The sequence below is a fragment of the Diceros bicornis genome, chromosome 4 (genome assembly GCF_020826845.1).
Source record: "Diceros bicornis minor isolate mBicDic1 chromosome 4, mDicBic1.mat.cur, whole genome shotgun sequence".
NCBI lineage: Eukaryota > Metazoa > Chordata > Mammalia > Perissodactyla > Rhinocerotidae > Diceros > Diceros bicornis.
Genome location: NC_080743.1, coordinates 64,829,347 through 64,852,257, shown reverse-complemented (window position 1 = coordinate 64,852,257; position 22,911 = coordinate 64,829,347). Strand labels below are relative to the sequence as shown.

General features: G+C 42.0%; 1 protein-coding gene and 1 non-coding gene across 2 annotated transcripts in view; both read right to left on the bottom strand.

Moving 5' to 3' along the window:
* LOC131404647 (sodium/potassium-transporting ATPase subunit alpha-4) overlaps positions 1-14,192 on the bottom strand; it is a 29,402-nt gene extending 15,210 nt beyond the window's left edge. The window contains exons 1-10 of the mRNA XM_058539566.1: positions 13,360-14,192; positions 13,109-13,168; positions 11,354-11,557; positions 10,682-10,795; positions 8,681-8,815; positions 8,281-8,398; positions 4,733-5,001; positions 3,035-3,233; positions 2,688-2,797; positions 2,352-2,486 (exon numbers count right to left, since the gene is read on the bottom strand). Of these exons, the coding sequence (XP_058395549.1) occupies positions 2,352-2,486; positions 2,688-2,797; positions 3,035-3,233; positions 4,733-5,001; positions 8,281-8,398; positions 8,681-8,815; positions 10,682-10,795; positions 11,354-11,557; positions 13,109-13,168; positions 13,360-13,788 (1,773 nt within the window). The 5' untranslated portion in view covers positions 13,789-14,192. The remainder of the gene's footprint in view (positions 1-2,351; positions 2,487-2,687; positions 2,798-3,034; positions 3,234-4,732; positions 5,002-8,280; positions 8,399-8,680; positions 8,816-10,681; positions 10,796-11,353; positions 11,558-13,108; positions 13,169-13,359) is intronic.
* On the bottom strand, positions 1,073-1,179 carry LOC131405054 (U6 spliceosomal RNA). Its single transcript, XR_009219916.1, has one exon. It is a non-coding gene; the product is annotated as a U6 spliceosomal RNA (small nuclear RNA).
* Positions 14,193-22,911: the final 8,719 nt, after the last annotated feature.

The window sequence follows — 22,911 nt, the reverse complement described above, 5'->3', positions numbered from 1 at the left end:
AGCCGGTGCAAAGGAGCAGCAGGACTGCACTGCCCAAGAATAAGCAAGTGTAAAATGTGGTTAAAACTGTTCTATTAGAAACTAAAAAAATTGTTTAGTTATATTCAAAATATGCTTAAGCAGTTAAGAGGAAAAATCAATTCATTTAAGCATAAAGCTGTAAAAGGTTTAAGAAGTTTAATTTTCTTGAGCTCTGAATACACATTTGTTGACTATTGGAGACGACAGCAAGACCTACTTAAGCTAGTAACTTGGTCACAGAAAAATCACCTCTTGATAGAAAACTGCAGATAGAAAAGATGGGAGAAATCTGGAAATATCAGAACAGAGAAACTTCTTCATTTCATTTCAATCTCAGAAAGGAAGAGACCAAGTTCTGCAAACAACTAGCAGGCTAAGAAGTCTCCTGCAGACTGGAGCCTCTAACTACCCTAAGAGCTGCTACTTAAGGCAAGGATGCAGTTGGTAGGGAGTGAAAGTAGCCAGAGGGGTTATCTTGGCCCGTCCCCCAAGCAAGCCCTGCCAGAGCTGGGTGGCCCGTGGGCTGGCCAGCACACTTGGTGGACCATAGAGGAAGACTTTACTGTTTCAACTTGATATTCAATAGCTCAGAAAAGGCACTAATGTAGTCATTTTGGGGAAAGTTCCTATTTTGTCGGATGTCCCAATAAGTGTCGTGGATATGTTTTACTTTTATTTTGAATCATGTGGAGGGAGAAGTACCTAATTCTTTCCAGTCAAAGGCTTTAATCAGGCCCTGCCAAGCACAAAATTCCTGTCTGGTTAGTGAGGCCACTAAACATCAGAAATAAGTGGAAATACGTTCACAGTTTGGGCCTAGGAGACCTATCTTATTACACTGACTGAAAGCCAGTTGAGACAAAAAAGTAGGGCTCTATTTCTTTAACTCTTACTTGCTCAGTGTTCAGTGTGAAAATATAGGTAACTGGGTTTCTAAAAATCTATATAGCTTTTGTTATTTTATAAAGGCTTTCTTTTTGGTTACAAATTTTTTTTTCATATGATATGATGAAAACTTTTAAGATCTGATCTCTTAGTAACTTTCAAATATAAAAATATGAAATGCTTCACGAATTTTCATGTCATCCTTGCACAAGGACCACGCTAATCTTCTCTGTGTTGTTCCAACTTTAGTATATGTGCTGCCAACACGAGCACTATTATGTGTTTTTCTTTTTTTTATAATTTTTTTTTTGGTGAGGAAGATCAGCCCTGAGCTAACATCCAAGGCCAATCCTTATCTTTTTTTTGCTGAGGAAGATTGGCCCTGGGCTAACATCCATGCCCATCTTCCTCTACTTTTATATGGGACGCCACCACAGCATGGCTTGACAAGCTGTGCGTCAGTGCACGCCTGGATCCAAACCTGCGAACCCTGGCCTGCCGAAGCGGAGCTCCTGCACATAACTACTACGCCACCAGGCTGGCCCCACTATTACGTGTTTTTTAAGACAGAAAAACGAAACTGACTTTTGGGAGTCTCATTTCTTCTCTGTTACCCACACATGAATGTCTGACCTTTATGGGAGTGCATGAACTTGGAGAATGCCACTCCCCTGAGCAAACCATATTGTTCTGTAGAATTCAAACCTTAGCTGGCCAAGCTCCAGTCATGGTAACACCCCTGTTCCCACCCCACTGTCCACCATAACCTCCTCTTTCAAGTGTGCCAGGATTCTCACGGGGGACAGAAATACTGGCTTTCCTGTCCCTCTCAGGGATTTTATTGTTAGTGCCACCACTGTCCCTCACTCAGCATTTCTCCGCCTCTTGTCACTCCTCCCTGGATAACGGACAAAATGCTCCTGAGAAATGAAAAAACTTCACAAACATGCTGGAGACCCTCATCGCCTACCTCATGGCAGCTGCTAGAATTGCAGGCATGGAATGAAAGGTACTATTTGATGACTAATGAAATAAGACGCCTCAGGAAGTGTCTCACAAATCCAACCTTATTCTGCAACAGCAAATCTCGAGGTAGCCACAAAGATGCCTCCTAACAGCTGCACGTGCCTCTAACGTGACTCTTACCAAGCAGCCTTTGCTACCTACAGACATTTCAGAGAGGATTTTATGACTTGCTCTCTCCACAAGTGGCGCAGCCTCAGGCTCGCTTAGGACTGAACATCTCTTCCTTCCTCACCTACTCCTCTCTCACCTCTTTGTCACATACTCTTGAGGTGAGGCTTCCTCTTAATTGGGAGGCTGGTTATCCACTGTCTCTGTTCTACTGCTCAGAGGTGAAGTTGAAGGTGAAGGCAATGCTCCCACTTCCCCAAATGATGAGCCCATTCCCCACCACCATTCTCCTACCTTTGTCAGTGCTATACCTGGTACTTGTTGGTAGAATTAAAGGGAATCTCTGCCACCTTGGGGCTTTTGTCTCTCATCTCCTTCACAGAGCTGTAAGACTGCTCGATGAACTTGAGGAGGGCCGACTCAGAAGCATCCCCTGTTGTTGCCCGCTGTGGGGATGGGGTTTGTATAGTAAGCTCAAGGGGTGTGGCACCCGGGCTTGCCCGTTGGGGTGGCGACAAGGAGCGGGCAGAATGGGGAGGAGGTACCTGGGGGAAATCACTGAGCACTAGGAAAGAGATTTTTTGGGAGAGAGTGGGTTATACCCTGGACACTGAGGTACCCTCTACCTTCTTAGGTATGACTGACACCTTAGCTATGGGAAGGGTCTCCTGATGATCCTTAAAGTCAGCCTGGTTGCACAGGCCAGCAATTCGGGCCAGGATAAACCAGGTAGCAGAGTCCTTGGCAAATGTATTCGCTAGGGAGAAAGAACAGAATCATGAGCAAGGGATAGAAGAGTTTAAAGCAGGGAGTTATTCACAACCTGTTCTGTACCCAAATACTTTACAGAGACCACATTTCCTTTCCTCCACACCTCCCTTCTCTCCACTTACTCTCTAGCTATTCTTTCTGTCTGGACTCACCATTCCCTCTCAGCTCACACATCACATCCACCAAATCCTTCCACTCTTGGCCCACCAATGCCATTAGTCACCAGTCTGTTCTTCGCTGGTGTTGGCCTCATGTATGGTCTTATCGAACCATAAGTGGGAGACGGTCATGCGGTTCTGGGTGAGGGTGCCTGTCTTATCAGAGCAGATGATGGAGGTGGAGCCCAGTGTCTCCACTGCCTCCAGGTTCTTCACTAGGCAATTCTTCCTTGCCATGTGCTTGGCTGTCAGGGTCAGACACACCTAAGGCCAGGAAGAGGGGAGAGAATAAATGGAGAGAAGAGACTGACTACTCATACCACTTTGTGTTTTGGGAATTTGATCGTTTTTATTGCTATTTTAATTTTTTGTACTTATTTCTCTTTTGTTCCCACCTAGTCTTTAGAAATTCCATCTGTGGCTATGGTAAAGGAACTCAGGAAACTGATTTTGGTTTGTGCTTTACGGCCGAGTTTCAAAACAAGAGTGTATTCCTTTACCAGGGTAGCACAGAGAATGATCACCTTATTCTCCCTGGAATATTCCACTCCCCAGTGATCCTTTCATCTTTTCTACTCAGCAGCCTCTTTTTCATTCAAGTTCAGGCCACACCTCTTTCTCAAGTCATTCTTTCCAGGGACCACATCGATAGCTAATCCCTTATTATGGTATAAGATGCTGTGTGTGAAGCGGCTTGTACCAACAGGTAAAAAAAAAAAAAAAAAAAGGAACGGAAAGGAGAGAACGATGAAATTGAGAAGGAATATTGCAGCACTGAAAAGAACTTGAGAAATCATTTAAACCAGAAGATTTTTGTTGACCATAAATTCAATGAAAGTCAGGTGTGTGGCAAGGTTGTTTTAAGAGCTAATGAATTCTTATGCTGTGATTACATAAGCACAGAATTCCAATCATAGGGTTATGATATTTACGCAATATCGATAACTAGTCTTCATGTTTTTGTGTTAGTCCAACAACACCACAGTACTATTCTCACTTCTAGTTTAAGAAGGATATTGATAAACTAGCGCATACCCCAAATAGGTGATTAGCAAGACAAGGGGTCTGAAGACCATGTCATATGAAAAATGGCTAAGAGGAAAGGGATTATCTCATCTCCTACTTGGAAAGTTTGAGGGGACATATGGCTACTGTCCAAAATCTAAAGGGTAGTTTGTAGAAGAGAGAGAACTGACTTATTTTGTGTTTCTTCAGGTGGGAAAACTGGGACCAGACAGGGAATCATATTTCTGCTCAACACAATGAAATCTAACTAGAGCAATCCAACAATGAAATGAGCTGAGACAAAAGGGGTTGGCTTCCCATTACTAGAAATAATCATCATCTCCCATGGATTTTATACAGAATATTCAGCACTGGTTGAAAGGTTGAATTTATATGGGCTTTGAAGTATTTTCCACTAAGATTCTATAATTCTAAACTAATCTTCCTCTACAAACTGATGAATAAATTTGGGCCTGGGGACGTTAAGTGATTTGGCCAAGGACACCCAGAACTGGAACTCAGTCCCAGTGACTTAGAATCAAATGCTGTCTGCATCACAGCTCACTTCCTCTCTCCTTGAGAAGAAAGAGAAGGCACCAGAAAATGTGGGTAGAGGAAGTCAATGTAATTTGGGAGCTAAATGATTTGACACCTGTATACACGTCAGGCGGTGTTGAACAGCAAAAGAGATCCTAGTGATTTCATTTCCCTGGGGTGCTTTGTCTGTTCTTAGGCCACCCTCCACCCTGGCTACTCACAGTGACAGTGACCAGCAGCCCCTCAGGCACATTGGCCACAATGATGCCAATAAGAAAAATGACAGCCTCTAGCCAGCCGTAGCCCAACATGAGCGAGAGCCCAAAGAAAGAGACACCAAGGAAGGCGGCCACCACTGTGATAATACGGATGAAGTGTTTGATCTCAGCAGCAATGGGGGTCTGGCCAACTGCCAGGCCTGATGTCAATGAGGCAATGCGGCCCATCACCGTGGAGTCTCCTGTAGCAATCACAATGCCCCGGGCTGTTCCTGCGGATAAAGGCGGAAGTCTGAATTGGGAAGGCCGTTGGTTTTGGTTCCTACAAGGAGAAAGCTATCAATGGTCAAAAACAAGGTTGAAACTCAAGGCCCTGTGAGAAGTTCTTGTGTTCTATTATCTTCATCTTTAGTTTATACAAATAAGAGTCTCCTAGTCTGAGAAGTCTCTGAAGAGATATCACAGCTCTCCAAAGATACCCAGGTTTATTGCCTAGTTGCCTTCCCTGTCAGGGTCTTCATCATACCTAATCTAAATTATCTTCTATTGCCTATATATTTCCTTTTTGGCCCTCAGCAGCTAAATAGTTTCTAGATCCCCAGGAATAGTGGTTACCCTTCTGCTAGAGTCCTATGTTCCAATATCCCCTTCTCCTCTAACCCAGTGACTCAGTCAGGGGCACTTTGCCCCTGACGAGATAATGGCAATTTCTGGAGATATTTTTGGTTGTCACAACTGGGGTGGGAGGGAGTTGCTACCAGGTATCTAGTGTGTAGAGGGCAGGGATACTGCTAAACATCCTGCAGTTCACAGGACAGCCCTCCTCTCCCTCCACAACAAAGGATTATCCTGCCCCAGTGTCAGTAGTGACAATGCTCTGACCTGAGCCCCCTCCCTGCTTTGCTGGCTACAGCCAGTCTGACCCCTGCTGGGTAGCACAGGGCATAACAGCTGGGCTTCTGTGCTTTTCTCTCTACCTACACTGCCCTGAGTCAGAAGGGGACCTTGGACATCATGTTTGGCTTTACACACACCATGCAGGACACTCACCCACACAGCTTGAAAAGAGGGGCCCCACAACGTTCCTTGCTCAAAATAATAATTCTTGCTTTACCATAATGGCTGAAATTTCTACCATTAAAGTTATAGTCAGAATCATCCAGAAAAGCAACATATTATAGAAATAGCACTTATTTTAGCATTAGAAAGATTCAGACTGCTTGCCTTGGGGTAAGTGACTTCAACTCTCTGAGACTCATATTTCCTCATCTTTAAAATGGGATGAAAGCACCTAAAAAGCTGTGAGGATGAAATGTTTTTAGAAGAGCCCAGAACAGGGTTGGGCACATAGTAGGCACTCAGATATTAGTTTCTTTCTTTTCTTCATTTAGATGAATTTAGGGTCTCCAGAAGGATGGGTATAAAATCACACAGGTGACCTGTGGGCATGGCTCTAATCTGGCAGCCCCCACAGATGTCATAACACAGGGCAGCTGGTCCATTCCCAAGGTCACCTTCAGCTACTTGAGTCTGAGAACAGGTCCTGCTCAGGGAGCAGACAGGTCAGGTCAATGTTCTGCAGAAGAGTAGTTCTGGAAAGCTTCACAGTATGAGGCACTCTCCAGATGAGCTTCAAATGGGTTGCTAGAGGCATTCACTGAGCCTTGCAAAAGGAAGATACTGAAATAATTGAGAGGTACTGAGAGGGTATTATGATTTGGGGGGTGCATAGAATTGGTGTCACCTCTGTCTATTTTGTGCCATGGCTTAGTCCAGTTTTTCATTTTTATTCCTTCTGCTGTGATTTCCCATGCTTGGAGAAACAGGATTTAATAACTAATCCCAATGTGTGGAGAGATGGGGTGGGTTGATGTCAACCTTGAGGAAGGTTAAAAAGGCCAACCCTCCCATATCCTGGGCCAGACTGACTCCTTCATACACCTTCTCTATCTTGCCAGAGAAATAGCTTAGGGCCCCAGTGAAGATGTATGACAACTCAAAGAGAGATTTTTTACCAGCCTCCCAGTCAAGGTCCACAATGATGAAAGTAGGGAGGCAGGGTTCTAGGAGAAAGGTTAAAGTTATGCTAGTCGTTTGCAGATTGCACAGAAATTCCTCAGTTTCAAAGTCAAGAGCTCCTTCAACCTAGCTCTACCCTCTTGGCCACATCTTGGATCCCTCTAGTCTGCTATTAGAGCCTCCTCCGTTCCAGCCAGATCCCTGTGTCTCAGATGGAATCCCACCACCACTTTCTCCCTTATCTGAAGCATATACTTTGCTGACCAAAAATAACCTACTTTGGAAGGGCAAATCTGAGCAAATTTCTCCCTAAAATTTAATAATAGAAATCTAGTGTTTTTTGGAGGAAGCTGGCACACTTGCATCTTTCCGTATAAATTTTTAAAATTTTTATTTTAATATATATTTTATTTTCTAGTTGGATTGTTCTTCAGTCCTTTTTTTTTTTTTTTGGTGAGGAAGATTGGCCTTGAGCTAACATCTGTACCAATCTTCCTCTAATTTTTGCCAAAGCAGAGCATGTGAACTTAATAATTACACCATTGGGTTGCCCCTCTTCTTCAGTCTTAATGTTACTCTCATCCTTTAAGGTATTTCCAAATTAAATAATTTTATTACCAGAGGGGTCATTAGCAAGCTTTATTCCAGAGGCGGGTCTGTGGAAAGAGCATGCGCTGTAGAGACAGACCTCCATTAGAATCCTTGATCCTCCTCTTTTCGTTGAGTTGTGCTCTTGGATACTGCATTTAATTTCTTTGAACCTTAGTCTTTTGTGTGTAAAACAGGGATAACATCTGCTGTATAGTGTTGTGAGAATTAGAGGTTTCTGTAGCACTTGACACATTCCATTAAAAAACAGCTATTTCTTAGATACCCAAACATTTATTCTTAAGAATGAATAATGGTTTTCATGTGTCCAGACAGTCTTGCAGGCCTAATTAAGGGGAAAGGATGAAGAAGAGGTTGACATAATGACCTGAAGTCCACTGTTACCACCTTGGCCAGAACTGCCTCCCAGTTCAAGGATGTCCTAGATTCCAGGAGCTAAGCCAAAGTGTGGGTGGCACATCTGGTACCTCAAATTTCCAGTGCCAATACCCTCTCTTGGAATAGTGAGGAGAAGTTAGGGCTTACCTCAGGAGAAGAATGACCTAGCAGGGCTGAATAATTTTCCTCCCTTCTGTGCTATTTTCAGTTCATAGAGCATAGTCACATTCACTAGCTGGAATAATAACTAACAATTACAGGGCACTTACAATGTGTTAGGTCTTGTGCTAAGCATTTTACATGTATTATCTTATTTAATCCACATAAAAATCTATGGGGTAGTGACTTTTATTATCAGCATTGTGCAAATGTGGAAATGATGCCTTTGACCTTTCACCAAGGGTCATATAGGTCATGAGTGATGGAGAACCTAGACAATGTACCAGCTGTTACCTACCCTACTTCCTTTAGAAGATAGAGAGCTCTGTAAATCTTTGTTTCAATCTCTGCTTTTGAATCTAGGCTATTTATGATGCAATACTCACCTTCCACACAGTTGGTGGAGAAGAAGCAGATGTTTCGGGTCTCCAGAAAGTTCTCATGGGTGAAATGAGGAGAGCGGGATTGGGGCTCCGACTCTCCAGTCAACGATGAATTGTCCACCTGGGATGGGAGGGAGGATGGGTCATAAAATCAGCATGGGAAGAAAGATTCATTTATAAAGATGACACATCTTTATCTGCCACCAACATCACCATTATTGACATGCAGGCAGAAACATAAATTTACACACCGGCACCTTATTGTCTCTAATCTCAAATTTGCCCTTGTAATTTCTCAAGGTTCTGAACAATAGGACCATACTTTCTTTAACTGAGCCCAGGTCACTACAGTGCCCTAAGACTATACTTGGTCCCCTCCCCATAGCTTTCCACATCCCCTCACCTTACATCCTTGTGCAGAGATAAGCCGGATGTCGGCGGGGATTCGGTCTCCACCCTTCACTTCTACCAGGTCTCCCACCACCACATTCTCTACATTGATCTGCATCTTTTCTCCACCTCGAATTACCAGAGCTTGCTGTGGGAAGATAGTGCAAGGTCATTTCCAAAGCTCTCTGCTTCTCCCATCCCTCTCCTGGCCTACAACCTCCCGTTCCTGGTCTCCTTCCTTCTGACTCCCCTTTCTTACACAGTCACTCACCACATCATATTTGAAGGTCTCTTTGGGAGATTGCAAATTCTTACCATTGTTGTCTGCAGGGCCTTTTGCAATGTGACTTTGATGCTCCTCCCGTTAAGAGATGGGGTCTACTCTCCATCCCTACACTTGGGCTTGGCTACATGGCTTGCTTTGGCCCATGGGAATTAGCAAATGTGATGCAAGCAGAGGCTTAAAGAGTGCTTGCATGTTGAGGTTTGCCCTGTTGTCCCTACCCCTCTGCCACTATATCAAACAAGCCAGAGCTAGCCTCCTGGAGGAAGAGAGATCATGAAGAGAAAGGCCCCAGCTGTCCCATTCATCTCAGTTGAGACCCCAGACATGTGAATGAGATCATCTTAGACCACCCAGCACCAGCCAAGGTCAGCCCAGATCAGAAGAACAGCCCAGCCACAGAATTGTGAGAAATAATGTTTGTTGTTTTGAGCCTCTAAGTTTTGGGGTGGTTAGATAGGCAGGAAAAGCTAACTGATAGTCTCAAAACTCCTATTTCATTCTACCACAACATTTCCCCGGAACTCTTATCGAAGGAAGGAATTAAGTTATGTTGACACCAAAGGGAGAAGATCCTGGGCTGTAATGCTAGAACGTGATCTTGTTGTTGGGAAATTTTAGAGCCTGTTCCTTTCCAAGTTTCTAGCCCTGTGCCTAGGAACCTCTTTCTATTGTCATATTATTTCCAGGTACTTAAAAAAAAACTTTCTATTGGAAAATAATCTAAACTTTCAGAAAAAGTTGCAAGAGAAAAAATTGTCCCAAGAACACCTGTATAACCTTTACCCAGATTCACCTATTAACATTTTATCCCATTTTCTTTGTCATTTGTTTTCTGTCTCTACATATGTGTGTATGGGAATATTTTTTTCCTGAACTATTTGAGGCTAAGTTACCTACATCATTGTGCATTTTCCAAGAATTAGGATATTAAATAACTACAATTACAGTTATCAATTTCAGTAAATTTTACATTGATCCAACACTTTAATCTACTGTCTACATTCCAGTTTTGTCAGTTGACCCAATATATTCATTTTTCTTTTTTTTTGTGAGGAAGACTGGCTCTGAGCTAACATCCATTGTCAATCCTCCTCTTTTTGCTGAGGAAGATTAGCTCTGAGCTAACATCTGTGCCCATCTTCCTCTATTTTGTATGTGGGACGCCACCACAGAGTGGCTTGATGAGTGGTGCCTTGGTCTGCACCCGGGATCCGAACCTGCGAACCCCCGGCTGCTGAAGCAGAGCACGCGAACTTAACCACTATGCCACTGGGCCGGCCCCCCGATATATTCTTTACAGCATTATTTTCTCCTCCAGCATAGGATTCGGTCTAGGGCCAGGTATTCCATTTAGTTGTCGTGTCTCTTTCGCCTCCTTTAATCGAACGTTTTCACAGTCATTCTTTGACATTAATGTCATTGACATTTAAAGACTCTAGCCTCCCCAGCCTCCTTTGCCTCCTCCTTTTTTTTTAATAGAATGTTCTTATTTAGGGTTTCAGATTATGCTCATTAGATTCAGATTATGCAATCTAGACCAGACTATTTCACAGGTGATGTTGTGTCTTTCTCAGGCCTGACAGAGTAAAACCTAAGTGGACCCTACCCTCATCATCGGCCTCACTCAGCTCACTCATCGCAGGATATAATTCTCCAGGGGACTTAATAATCATGTATTTGGCCACATTCTACACCTCCTCTCACTAGATCCTCCCACACCAATCCTACCTGAGGCACCATGTTCTTAAAAGACTCCATGATCTTGGAGCTCTTGGCCTCCTGATAATAGGAGAAGCAGCCAGTGATGATGACCACGGCAGCTAGTACAATGCCCAGGTACAGCTGGGAGTAAGGAAAGAAAGGGCTCATCAGTAGGTCCTTTTCTTCCTCTTCATCCGCAGAAAGTCAGCTTGCAAGGGGAATAGCCATTTCTCCAGGTGGAAGAAACCACTGGACTCAGTTGGAAAGGTGAAGGAACCCTGAGTGATGATGAGGGGCCAGCAAAATCCCAGGTCTGAGAAGGCCTGTATCTTCCTCTCCAGGAAGGCTATTCATGGGGTGGGAGGCAGATAGTGAGGAAGATGGGAAGGAAGGAGATGAAGGGACAAAATTCTTGGAAAGAGAAAGGGACTGCAAAGTGCTTTGATGATCAGTTGGGAAGATAATCAAAGGAGAGCAAGTTTCTGGGGGATACCATGTACCCAGGGAGCTGAATCAGTAGCTTTCTAGATAAAAGGATAGGGAAACCAGGAGGGACCATGGGATCCCTTAGAAAATCCTGGGAGATTTGGGCCTGGGGGATTTGGGCCAGAGGACTTGAGGAATGCTAGGCTGCTGAGCATAAGAGTAACAGGGGTTAAGCAGAGACTGGGCTTGGCAGTAGCAGTTGAACAGACTCACATTATCTTTGGTAGACTCCTCATTGGAATACATCTGGATGCCATAGGCCACGAAGCAGAGAATGGCACCCGTCCACAGTAGGAGGGAGAAGCCACCAAACAGTTGTTTACAGAATTTGACCCATTCAGGAGTGGTGGGGGGTGGGGTAAGTGTATTGGGTCCATCTCGATTCAGTATTTCCTGTGCCTTTTCAGGGCGAAGGCCCTGTGTGGAAAGAAATAGGGATGGATAGAGAACCATGAAAAGAGAAGCAGCTATAGCAAAGGGGAACTTGCCTTCAAAACTCAGATCTGCCATTTATAGCCCTAGGATGGGTCTAGAGACCAATGAAGCTCTCTGAATGTCAGTCTGGAAGTTCTTCCTAGATAAGTGGGATTTTAAAATTTGCATTATAGAAGGGATATCATTTAGCATGCTTACAGAGGAAGGATTTTTAGTTTATGGATTGATTCACGAAGCTTTTTGAACACCCATCTTGGGTCTAGTACTGTGGTACCAAAATGAGTGAGAATGGTCCCTACCCTACGAAGCTCCAACTCTAGGGCGAGATAAATATCAACAGACAATTTATAATATAATGTGCAAGACTAATGTAATGATGAGATAGAATACATAATGTTGATAACATATGGACATTCACACTTTGACTCTTTAATTTAGAAACAGGAAAAAAACTCTACTAAATACATGAATGCATAGATTCTCACTGTAGCCTTGTCCACAAGCTTGTGTGCTTTTTATTCCAAATGAAAATGATAGTAGAACCTACCAGAGGATTGTAAAACACACTGTCTTTAATCGCCATCAGCCACTCCCCAACCTCCCCCTGAAAAACAGACAATTTTAATAAAAACAAGACAAGCCTCCTACACTCTTTTCCGGTTACCAGATGGTCACTCCAAGCCACTGCAAAATTCTAGAGCTAAGAGGAACTTAAATTTTGAGGGCTTCTATTTAAGTGTTTTATTTGTGATCATTGTATTACTGGTTCTAGTAGAAGCAGCAGCAGTAATAGTAGTAGTAGTTATATACGGTTTTGCTGTTAAACCAGGGGTTCTCAAAGTGTGGTCTGGGGTCCCTTTCCAGAGGGTCCACAAGTTCAAACAATTTTCATAATAATACTAAATTCATTGTTTTCCTTTTTCACTCTCATTCTCTTGAGTATACAGTAGAATTTTCCAAATGCTACATGACACATGATATCACAGCAGATTTAATACTGAAAATATATGAGAATCCAGCCGTCTTTTATTAAAAAGCTAGACATTAAACAGGTTTTAAAAAATGTAAAATGCCACTATTTTTGTTTGAAAAACACAGTTGTCATAAAAATATTATTTTTACTAACATACAATGGGTTTACTCTTGTTTTTAAATGAATTAAGAAACATTTTTAAATTTTCTCAATTTTAATTTCTAATACAGTAAATATAGATAGGTGTAACCCACATAACCATAAGTCTTTGGGGTCCTTGATAATAAGAGTGTGAAAGGGTCCTGAGGACAAAGCTCTGAGAAAGACTGCCCTAAACCATTCTTACTTTCTTATCTAATCCTAACCTCTCTTGGGAGTAGTTAAGATCATCATCTTCTTCCCAGAGTGTGTGTCCTGTGGACCTTGGCTGGGTGGAGGTTAAGGGTAAGAATATTGGACTCAAAGCGAGGGGGCTTGATTTCTAGCTCCACTTTTGTCCTGATAACCTCAAAGTCGGGGACAGAGACCCTGTGCCTCCCTCAGGTTGTTCCTTCACTCACCTTTGTCAGGTCCACGGAATACTTCCTGCTCAGCTCTTCCAAAGTTAATTTATGGTCATTCTGAGGAGAGAGTGGAGTCATTGAGGTAGAGGTGGTGACCCCAGGTCATGTCCAGGGGAGGGGGAGAAACATTTGGGGGAAGAGGGATGGCTCTGGCCTGTGTGATTAATTCTCAAGGTAAGATGTTAAAAGGCTGAGGGGTGAGTATTTTCAGAGGGTAATTTGTCAGCATCCATTTTGGGTATTCTCACCATGACCACTTCCTTCTTCAGCTCCTCCATATCTGCCATGTTTTTTTTCCTCTTCACCCTTCTTTTCCTACCCATTTTCGGCCCCCTTTTAGGTCTTGGGTTTGGATTCAGCTCACGGGGAGTCACCTTCCCCCTTGTCTTCCCAAGCTCCATAGTTATCCCTGGATGTGGCTGACCCACCTCAACTGGTGGGAAGAAAGCAAAAGAGTGAGGGAAGGCCAGGGAACCGGGAGGCTGGAAGGGGTGAGAAGGTGAGAGGGAGGGGACAGACAATGAGAAGAATAAAGTGGTGGGGAGAAAAGAGGGAGCAGAGAGAAAGTGGAGGGAATGGAGGAGCCACGTGGTGGAGAAGTGAGCGGAAGGGGGAGGGAGAGAGGAGAGGACTGAGGGAGAAAACCGAGAGAGGAGTGCAGAGGCCGGAGAGACCATCTCTCTCACAAGAGAAAAAGACTGTGAGGCTGTAAGAGGTGGGGGCAGAAGTATCAGGAAGGAGGGAGTGGAGGCGGGAGAACAGCCTGGGGCCTGAGAGAGTTAGGGAAGGTGGAAGGGTGAAGAGATGGAGTTGAGGAAATGAAGCCTGAGGACCTAGGGGAACAAAGAAGCGGAGGGCGAGAGGGAGTGAGAGGTTTCCTTTGTCTCTCCCCTCTAAATTACAACCAGACATCCAGTGACCAACAGAGGATTCCCTACACAGCACAAAACGACCGAGAGATCCAGGCAGCTATACAACTGAAGGTGGGTGGGCTCCACTGCCCAGCCCCCTCCCTGGCTCCTGGGGCAGCGATGCAGGACGCGGAAGCCCACGCAGCCGCCGGCGGGACTGTGAGTGTAGGCAGGGCAGCCCAGCCCCACGCACCCGAAGCGGCGCTAAGGCCGGAGGAGCGGCGGCGGCGGCCCCCGGCGCGCGCGCACAAACGCCCAAGCGGCAGCCCCGCTATAACAGCCAAGGAGCCACGGCGGGGCCAGCGGTGACCCCTCACACCCGGGAACGACCGAGGAGCGAGGAGAGGCGGCAGCTGGTTGGCTGCGGCTCCGCGCGCGTGCGCAAACGCCCCCGAGGAGGCAGCAGCTGCTGGTGGCAGCCCCGGGGGCGCGCACGCGCACGTGAACGCCCTGAGGGGCAGCGGTGGCAGCAACGCCTGGTCTTGCCTTGCACAGTTGGTGGAGTGGCCCATCCACACAGGCTGCAAACACAGGGTGGGAGCACCCAGCTCCTGGTAGAGACACCCCAGTCACCAACTCCATCAGCAGCAGGGGCTGCATATAAGCCCTGGGGTATTCAGCCCTCATATATCAATAATCACTCTAAATGTAAATGGATTGAATTCTCCACTCAAAAGACACAGAGTGGCTAGATGGATTAAAAAACAAGACCCAACAATATGCTGCCTCCAGGAAACACATCTGAATTATGAAGGCAAACATAGGCTCAGAGTGAAAGGATGGAAGATGACACTCCAAGCAAATGGCAAACAAAAGAAAGCAGGTGTAACCATATCAGACAAAGCAGACTTCAAGATAAAAAAGATAATGAGAGACAAGAAGGGGCAGTGTATAATGATAAAAGGGACATTCCACCAAGAGGACATAACACTTATTAATATATAGGATATATATGCACCTAATACAGAAACACCAAAGTATATAAAGCAACTATTAACAGACCTAAAGGGAGAAATTGACAGTAACACAATAATACTGGGGGAACTCAACAGCCCACTTACATCAATGGATAGATCATCCAGACAGAAAGTCAACAAGGAAATAGTGGCCTTAAATGAAACACTAGACCACATGGAGGTAATAGATACACATTCTTCTCAAGTGCACTTGGAACATTCTCAAAGATAGACCACATGTTGGGAAACAAGGATAGCCTCAATAAATTTATGAAGATTGAAATCATATCAAGCTGCTTTTCTGACCTCAGTGCTACGAAACTAGAAATCAACTATAAGAAAAAAGCCAGGAAAGTCACAAATATGTGGAGACTAAACAACATGCTGCTGAACAACCACTGGATCAATGAAGAAATTAAAGGAGAGATAAAAAAATACCTGGATACAAATGAAAATGAAAACACAACATACCAACTCTTATGGGATGCAGCAAAAGTAGTACTAAGAGGGAAATTTATAGCAATACAGGCCTACCTCAACAAACAAGAAAAATCTCAAATAAGTAATCTTAAAATACACCTAACAGAACTAGAAAAAGAGGAACAAACAAAGCCCAAAGTCAGCAGAAGGAGGGAAATAATAAAAATTAGAGCAGAAATAATGAAATTGAGACTAAAATAACAATAGAAAGGATCAATGAAACTAAGAGCTGGTTCTTTCAGAAAATAAACAAAATTGACAAACGTTTAGCCAGACTCATTAAGGAAAAAAGGAGAAGTCTCAAATAAAGTTATAAATGAAAGAAGAGAAATTATAATAGATACCACAGAAAAACAAAGGATTATAAGAGAATACTATGAAACACTATATGCCAACAAATTGGATAACCTAGAAGAAATGGATAAATTGTTAGAATCATACAACCTCCCCAAACGGAATCAAGAAGAAATAGAGAGGGGCCAGTTTGGTGGTGTAGTGGTTAAGTTCGAGCACTCTGCTGTGGTGGCCCAGGGTTCGCAGGTTTGGATCCTGGGTGCAGACCAATGCACCACTTGTCAAGCCATGCTGTGGCAGTGTCCCATATAAAGTAGAGGAAGATGGGCATGGGTGTTAGCCCAGGGCCAATCTTCCTCACAAAACAAAACAAAACAAAAAAAAAAAAAAAAGAAGAAGAAATAGAGACTCTGAATAGACCAATCACAAGAGATTGAAACAGTAATCAAAAACCTTCCCAAAACCAAAGACCAGGACCAGATGGCTTCTCTGGAGAATTCTACCAAACATTCCAAGATTTAGTACCTATCCTTCTCAAACTATTCCAAAAAACTGAAGAAGATGGGATGCTTCCTAACTCATTCTACAATGTCAATGTTACCCTGATACCAAAACCAGACAAGGACAACACAAAAAAGGAAAATTACTGGCCAATATCACTGATGAACATAGATGCAAAAATCCTCAACAAAATATTAGCAAATCGAATACAGCAATGCATTAAAAGGATCATACACTACGACCAAGTGGGATTCAGACCAGGGATGCAGGGATGGCTCAACATCGACATATCAATCAATGTGATACACCACATTAACAAAATGAGGAATAAAAATCACGTGATCATCTCAATAGATACAGAGAAGGCATTCGACAAGATCCAACATCCATTTATGATAAAAACTGTCAATAAAATGGGCATAGAAGGAAAGTACTTCAACATAATAAAAGACATATATGACAAAACCACAGCCAACATCATATTTAATGGTGAAAAAGTGAAAGCCATCCTTCTGAGAACAGGAACAAGACAAAGATGCCCACTCTCACCACTCTTATTCAACATAGTACTGGAGGTTTTGGCCAGAGCAATTAGGCAAGAAAAAGAAATAAAAGGTATCCAAATTGGAAAGGAAGAAGTATGGAAAGGAAGAAGTAAAGTCTCACTGTTTTCAGATGACATGATTCTATATATAGAAAACCCTAAAGAATCCAACAGAAAACTATTAGATATAATCAACAACTACAGCAAAGTTGCAGAGTCCAAAATCAACACACAAAAATCAGTTGCATTTCTATACGCTATTAACAAACTAGCAGAAAGAGAAGTCAAGAATACGATCCCATTTACAATCGCAACAAAAAGAGTAAACTATCTAGGAACAAATTTAACCAAGGAAGCAAAAGACCTGTCCACTAAAATTATAAGATATTATTGAAAGAAATCGAAAAAGACATAAAGAAATGGAAAGATATTCCATGCTCATAGGTGGGAACCATAAATATAGTTAAAATATCCGTATTACCTAAAGCAATCTACAGATTCAATGTAATTCCAACTAGAATCCCAATGACATTCTTTACAGAAATAGAACAAAGAAGCCTAAAATTTATAAGGAACAACATAAGAGCCTGAACAGCCAAAGCAATCTTGGTAAAAAAGCTGGAGGCATCATAATCCCTGACTACAGAATATACTACAAAGCTATTGTAATCAAAACAGCATGGTACTAGCAGAAAAACAGACACATAAATCAATGGAACAGGACTGAAAGCCCAGAAATAAAACCACATATCTATGGACAGCTAATCTTTCACAAAGCAGCCAAGAACATACAGTGGAGAAAGGATAGTCTCTTCAATAAATAGTGTTGGGAAAACTGGATAGCCATGTACAAAAGAATAAAAGCAGACCATTATCTTACATCGTACACAAAAATTGACTCAAGATGGATCAAGGACTTGAATGTAAGACCTGAAACCATAAAACTCCTAGAAGAAAATATAGGCAATACACTCTTTGACATTGGTCTTAGCAGCATCTTTTTGAATACCGTGTCTACTCAGGCAAGGGAAACAAAAGAGAAAATAAACAAATGGGACTACATCAGATTAAAAACTTCTGCAAGGCAAAGGAAACCATGAACAAAACGAAAAGAGAACCCACCAACTGGGAGGAAATATTTGCAAATCATATATCCAGCAAGGGGTTAATTTCCAAAATATATGAAGAACACATACAACTCAACAACAAAAAAACAGACAACCCAATCAAAAAATGGGCAGAGGATATGAACAGACATTTTTCCAAAGAAGATATACAGATGGCCAACAGGCACATAAAAAGATGTTCAACATCACTAATTATCAGGGAAATGCAAATCAAAACTATAATAAGATATCACCTTACACCCGTCAGAATGGCTATAGTCAACAAGACAAAAAATAACAAATGTTAGAGAGGATGTGGAAAAAATGGAAGCCTCATACACGCAAACTGGTGCAGCCACTATGGAAAACAGTATGGAGATTTCTCAAAAAATTAAAAATAGAAGTACCATACAATCCAGCTATCCCACTACTGTGTACTTATCCAAAGAACGTGATATCAACAATTCAAAGATTTATGCACCCCTATGTTCATCACAGCATTATTCACAATAGCCAAGACCTGGAAGCAACCCATGTGCCCATCAACAGATCAATGGATAAAGAAGATGTGGTATATATATACAATGGAATACTACTCAGCCATAAAAAAAGACAAAATCATGCCGTTTGCAACATGGATGGACCTTGAGGGTATTATGTTAATGGAAATGAGTCAGACAGAGACAGACAAATACCGTATGATTTCACTCATACGTGGAAGATAAACAAACACATAGACAAAGAGAACAGATTAGTGGTTACCAGAGGGGAAGGGGGTTTAGGGGAGGGCAAAAGGGGTAAAGGGGCACATATGTATGGTGCCAGATAAAAACTAGACTATTGGGGGTGAGCACGATGTAGTCTATACAGAAACTGATATATAATAATGTACACCTGATATTACACAATGTTATAAACCAATATGACGTCAGTAAAATAATAAAATTAAAAAATAAAAAGAAATGTGGAGAGTAGCTATGAGCCTAAGCGATGAAGTGAAGATGCACAGGGTGCTGAGCAAGTGGGAAACACAGTGGGAGCAAGGAGGCCAGATGGGCTTCAGAGTGTGCTGGGAGCCCCAGAGGCCCTGTGGGCACCGAGGCAATGGCCCAGGTCTGTTGTCACAAAGGCCTCGTGAAAGTTCTAACAGAATGCAGACGTCTCAGTCTCTGAGTCTGAGGATGATTGGAGTAAGTTCTGCCACAGAGAGAATTTCAGTCTGAGGGCAAGACTAGAACAGAGTCCCAGGTTGGTCCTGCCAACATTTGAGACTTAGAGGTACCCTAGATAGCTGACTCAAAAATAAAGCAGGCACTCTGTGTGTGAGTGTTTTACTGAGATGCACTTCTCCACCCATGTTGATTTTGAGCTTTTAGTTTTAGGAGATGAGATAGCAGAATAGGTCAGATCTTGGACTTTTGAATCAATGCTGGGTTTGAATCCTGGCTCCTCTGCTTACTGGCTGTGTGGCTATGGGTAAGTTACCTAACTTTTCTGTGCCTCTCTTTCCTCATCTGTAGAGGGGGATAACATCTACCTTGTATGGTGGCAAGAGTAAAGATTTAAGTGAGGTGCTCTATGTAAAGCACAATGTCTGATATATACATATGTGCTCCATTAATAGATTGAGTTAAGTATCGTTACTTTTATTTGTGGCTTAATGTGCAGCTCTTCTCAGTGAGAGTAAAATACACTTTTCCATGTGATAACACTATAGTATCTCATTTTGCTATGGCATATTTATCACTTCTGTTCACCTTCTTTGACCTCTAGGTAAATGGTTTGACTGTATTAACTTTATATATGTTTCGTGTGTAAATTATACACTAGCTCCTTCCAAAAAGGATCAGAAGCAGCGATATATTTCTATCACCCATTTATGCATTTTTTCAGTGATGCGTGTCTCATATATTTTCCCTTTCCATTGTTCGATATTTATTTAATTGCATTTCAGTTTGGCATGCTTTGTAAAAATATGACTCTATCTGAAAACATCCATCTTGGTGCAGATGCAATCCTCCTTCAATATTCAGAAATAGAAATTTTCCCTTCCCCGTTGGGACAAATGATAGTCTGTTTCTATAACAGATTGGATTGGATTGTTCTTCTTTCTTAAAAATGTACACGATAAAAACTGAAAGTCCCACTTTCCCTGCCTCTGAACCTAGATTCCCCACCGCTGATGTTATTGTTATTTGCAGTGTGCTGCATGTCCTTCCAGTTTTTGTTCTGTGTTTATGCAAATAGATATCTAAAAGGGGATGTATTCTTTTTTTTTTAATTTTATTTATTTATTTATTTATTTTCCCCCAAAGCCCCAGTGGATAGTTGTATGTCATAGCTGCACATCCTTCTAGTTGCTGTATGTGGGACTCAGCCTCAGCATGGCCGGAGAAGCGGTGCATCGGTGCACGCCCGGGATCTGAATCAACAAATAACACTGCTGCAGGGGCATCCTTGTATATAGGGTAGCTTCAGGCTCTTGAGCTTCAATTTCTGTAGAATCGATTCCTGTTGCTGAATCATAGGATACTCTCATTTAAAATCTTGAAAGATTCTGCCAGATTGCTCTTCAAAAGGGCTCTTCCTACCTATATCTCAGCAACAAGATGCAAGAATGCCTGCTCCCCACACCTTTGATTACACTAGATGACCTTGATCTTTTACGTTTTTACCATTATCATCGGTAAAATTTAGTATATTTTAATTTCACTTTGCATTTCTTTATTGCCTGGGTGAGTAATTTTTCTTATATTTATTGGCTTTCTGGATTTCATCTTTATTTTTGTGAATTGTTGTTCTTATCATTTGCCCAATTTTCCATTGTTTTCTTTTTCTTATTGATTTGTAGGAACCCCTTGTCATATACATAACAAATATTTTCTCCCAGTCTTTGTGTTTAATGTAGATCCTAAAATCCTTAAAAGCAAGGTTAGAATTAAAGTTAAAATTGCCAAGTTTGTCTATGCATCATCTGTGAGACAACAGGACTCAGCCCAGCTTTGCACATAGGAGGACCCCCAAAGCAACTTTATTGACATATAATCAATTGAAATTATTTTTGGAAACCCCTTTTATTCCACTGATCTTAGCTCAAAAGTCTACTTCTTCAGAGATGTCTGATTGACAAATTCCAACTAGCCCCTTCCACACACAGCCCTCAGTCTATCATTTATGGTCTTCACCGCACTTTTCACCCTCTAAAATTATCCTGCCCATTTATCTGTGGACTTATTATCTGTCTCTCCATGATGGTGGGGACTTTTCCTGGCTTACTCATGGTTGTATATACAGCCCCTAGAATGGTGCCTGGCATACAGCAGTTTGTCCACAAATAGTTCCTAAATATATATTGAATGAATGATGAATTTTCAGGTTTTAGTTTTGACGTTATAAGGTTTTGATAATCGTCACTTTGGTCTGATATGTTTTAAAATCTGTAAGGGTAAATATGCTAGCATTACAGTTATCTACTCATTTGCTTCATAATTACACATTTAAAAACTCTGTTATTCTTGCCTGATCGCTCTTGCAGCTGAATGTCACGACCAACATGTCATGTTTTATAAAAAGGCAGTGAGGATTTTAATTGCTGTTGGATTGACTCTTTATAGTAACTTGTTTTTGTCTTTACGATATTCTGTCTTCCCAAACAGCAGTCGCATTTAGCTCTCCGTGTATTCATGTTTTTCTTTATTACTCTCATTGTGCTTTTAAATTTTCTTTAATAAGTACCATATGTTGCACATGCTAAATCTTGAGTATAATTTGTTTTGGCCCTGTTGTAAATAGAAGCTCTTTGTACTGTATTATCCATCTTACTAATATTTAGGGATGTATTTGATTTTTTAAAAATTGATGTCTTGTACCCTGTAGCTTTGAACTCACTGCTTCTAGGATTTTTTGTGGTTGCTGCTGTTGCTTTGTTTTGGCTGACTTCCTTGGATTTTTTTAGGTATTTAATCGTGTCCTTTACCAAAAAAATAAATTTTTATTTTTTCACGTTTGTCTCTTTCTTTAGACCACTTAAATACAAAATCCAGGATTTTAGATGCTGTTGCTATTGCTTTTCTTATAGTTGCTATTATTAGAGTTTCCTAAATTTACTACATGCTTTCCTCTCTCCTCTGAGCATGATTACATTTTCATATAGGCTTTTTCCTCCAATATTTTAATCAGGAATAGATGTTGAATTTTACTGATAACCTTCTCAACGTCTTTTGAAATGATTATTTAATCATTTTTCTAGTTAACGTTCATTGCTAGTTTTCTGTATAATATACTGTCCTTGCATTCCACTATTCGGTGGTAGTCAAGTTATGTTATGTATTTTTATTAAATTCTATCAAAACTGTATTTGTCTCATAAAATAGGCTGGGCAATACAAAAATTTTTTCTATATGCTAGTATCGTTGAAATAATATAAGGATGTTCTTTGAAGAATTTGGAAAAAATTCTCCACTGAATTCACTGGAGCTGAGGATGTTTTTGAAAGACTTGTTTTGTATTAAATGTCTTCCTTTGATATTGATCTAATCATTTTCCTTATTTTTTGCTGCATTCTTAGCATGACGAATATTTAACTTGTCGTCTGCCTCTGATCATCACATTTCCTAATCTGTAGATAAAAAGGAAAGGAAATAGAAAGCATTTCTGCCTGGGTCAGAGGTTGGCTTTAACTTCTAACACTACATACAAGAGTCAGATTCTCTCACCTTTTCGCTAAGACCCTCCAGCAGATTGTTGAATCTCTTTGTATCTTTTTTCTTAACCCCCTACTGCGTCTTTAAGATCACGTCCTCTCCCTTTCTCTGGCTCTGACCACGTGGGTCTGCCCAGCCCCTCCTGTGCAAATGCTCATTGTCCACAAGTTCCTGGCTCCCTCCCCAGCCTCCCTTGTTCACTGAACTATTGGGCTCAGCAGGCTCCCTCTGTGCCCACAGATTTTCTGTTCCTGCAGCTGAGTGGGGCATGGTGGTCAAGAGGGCTGGCTCTGGAGCTAGGCTGA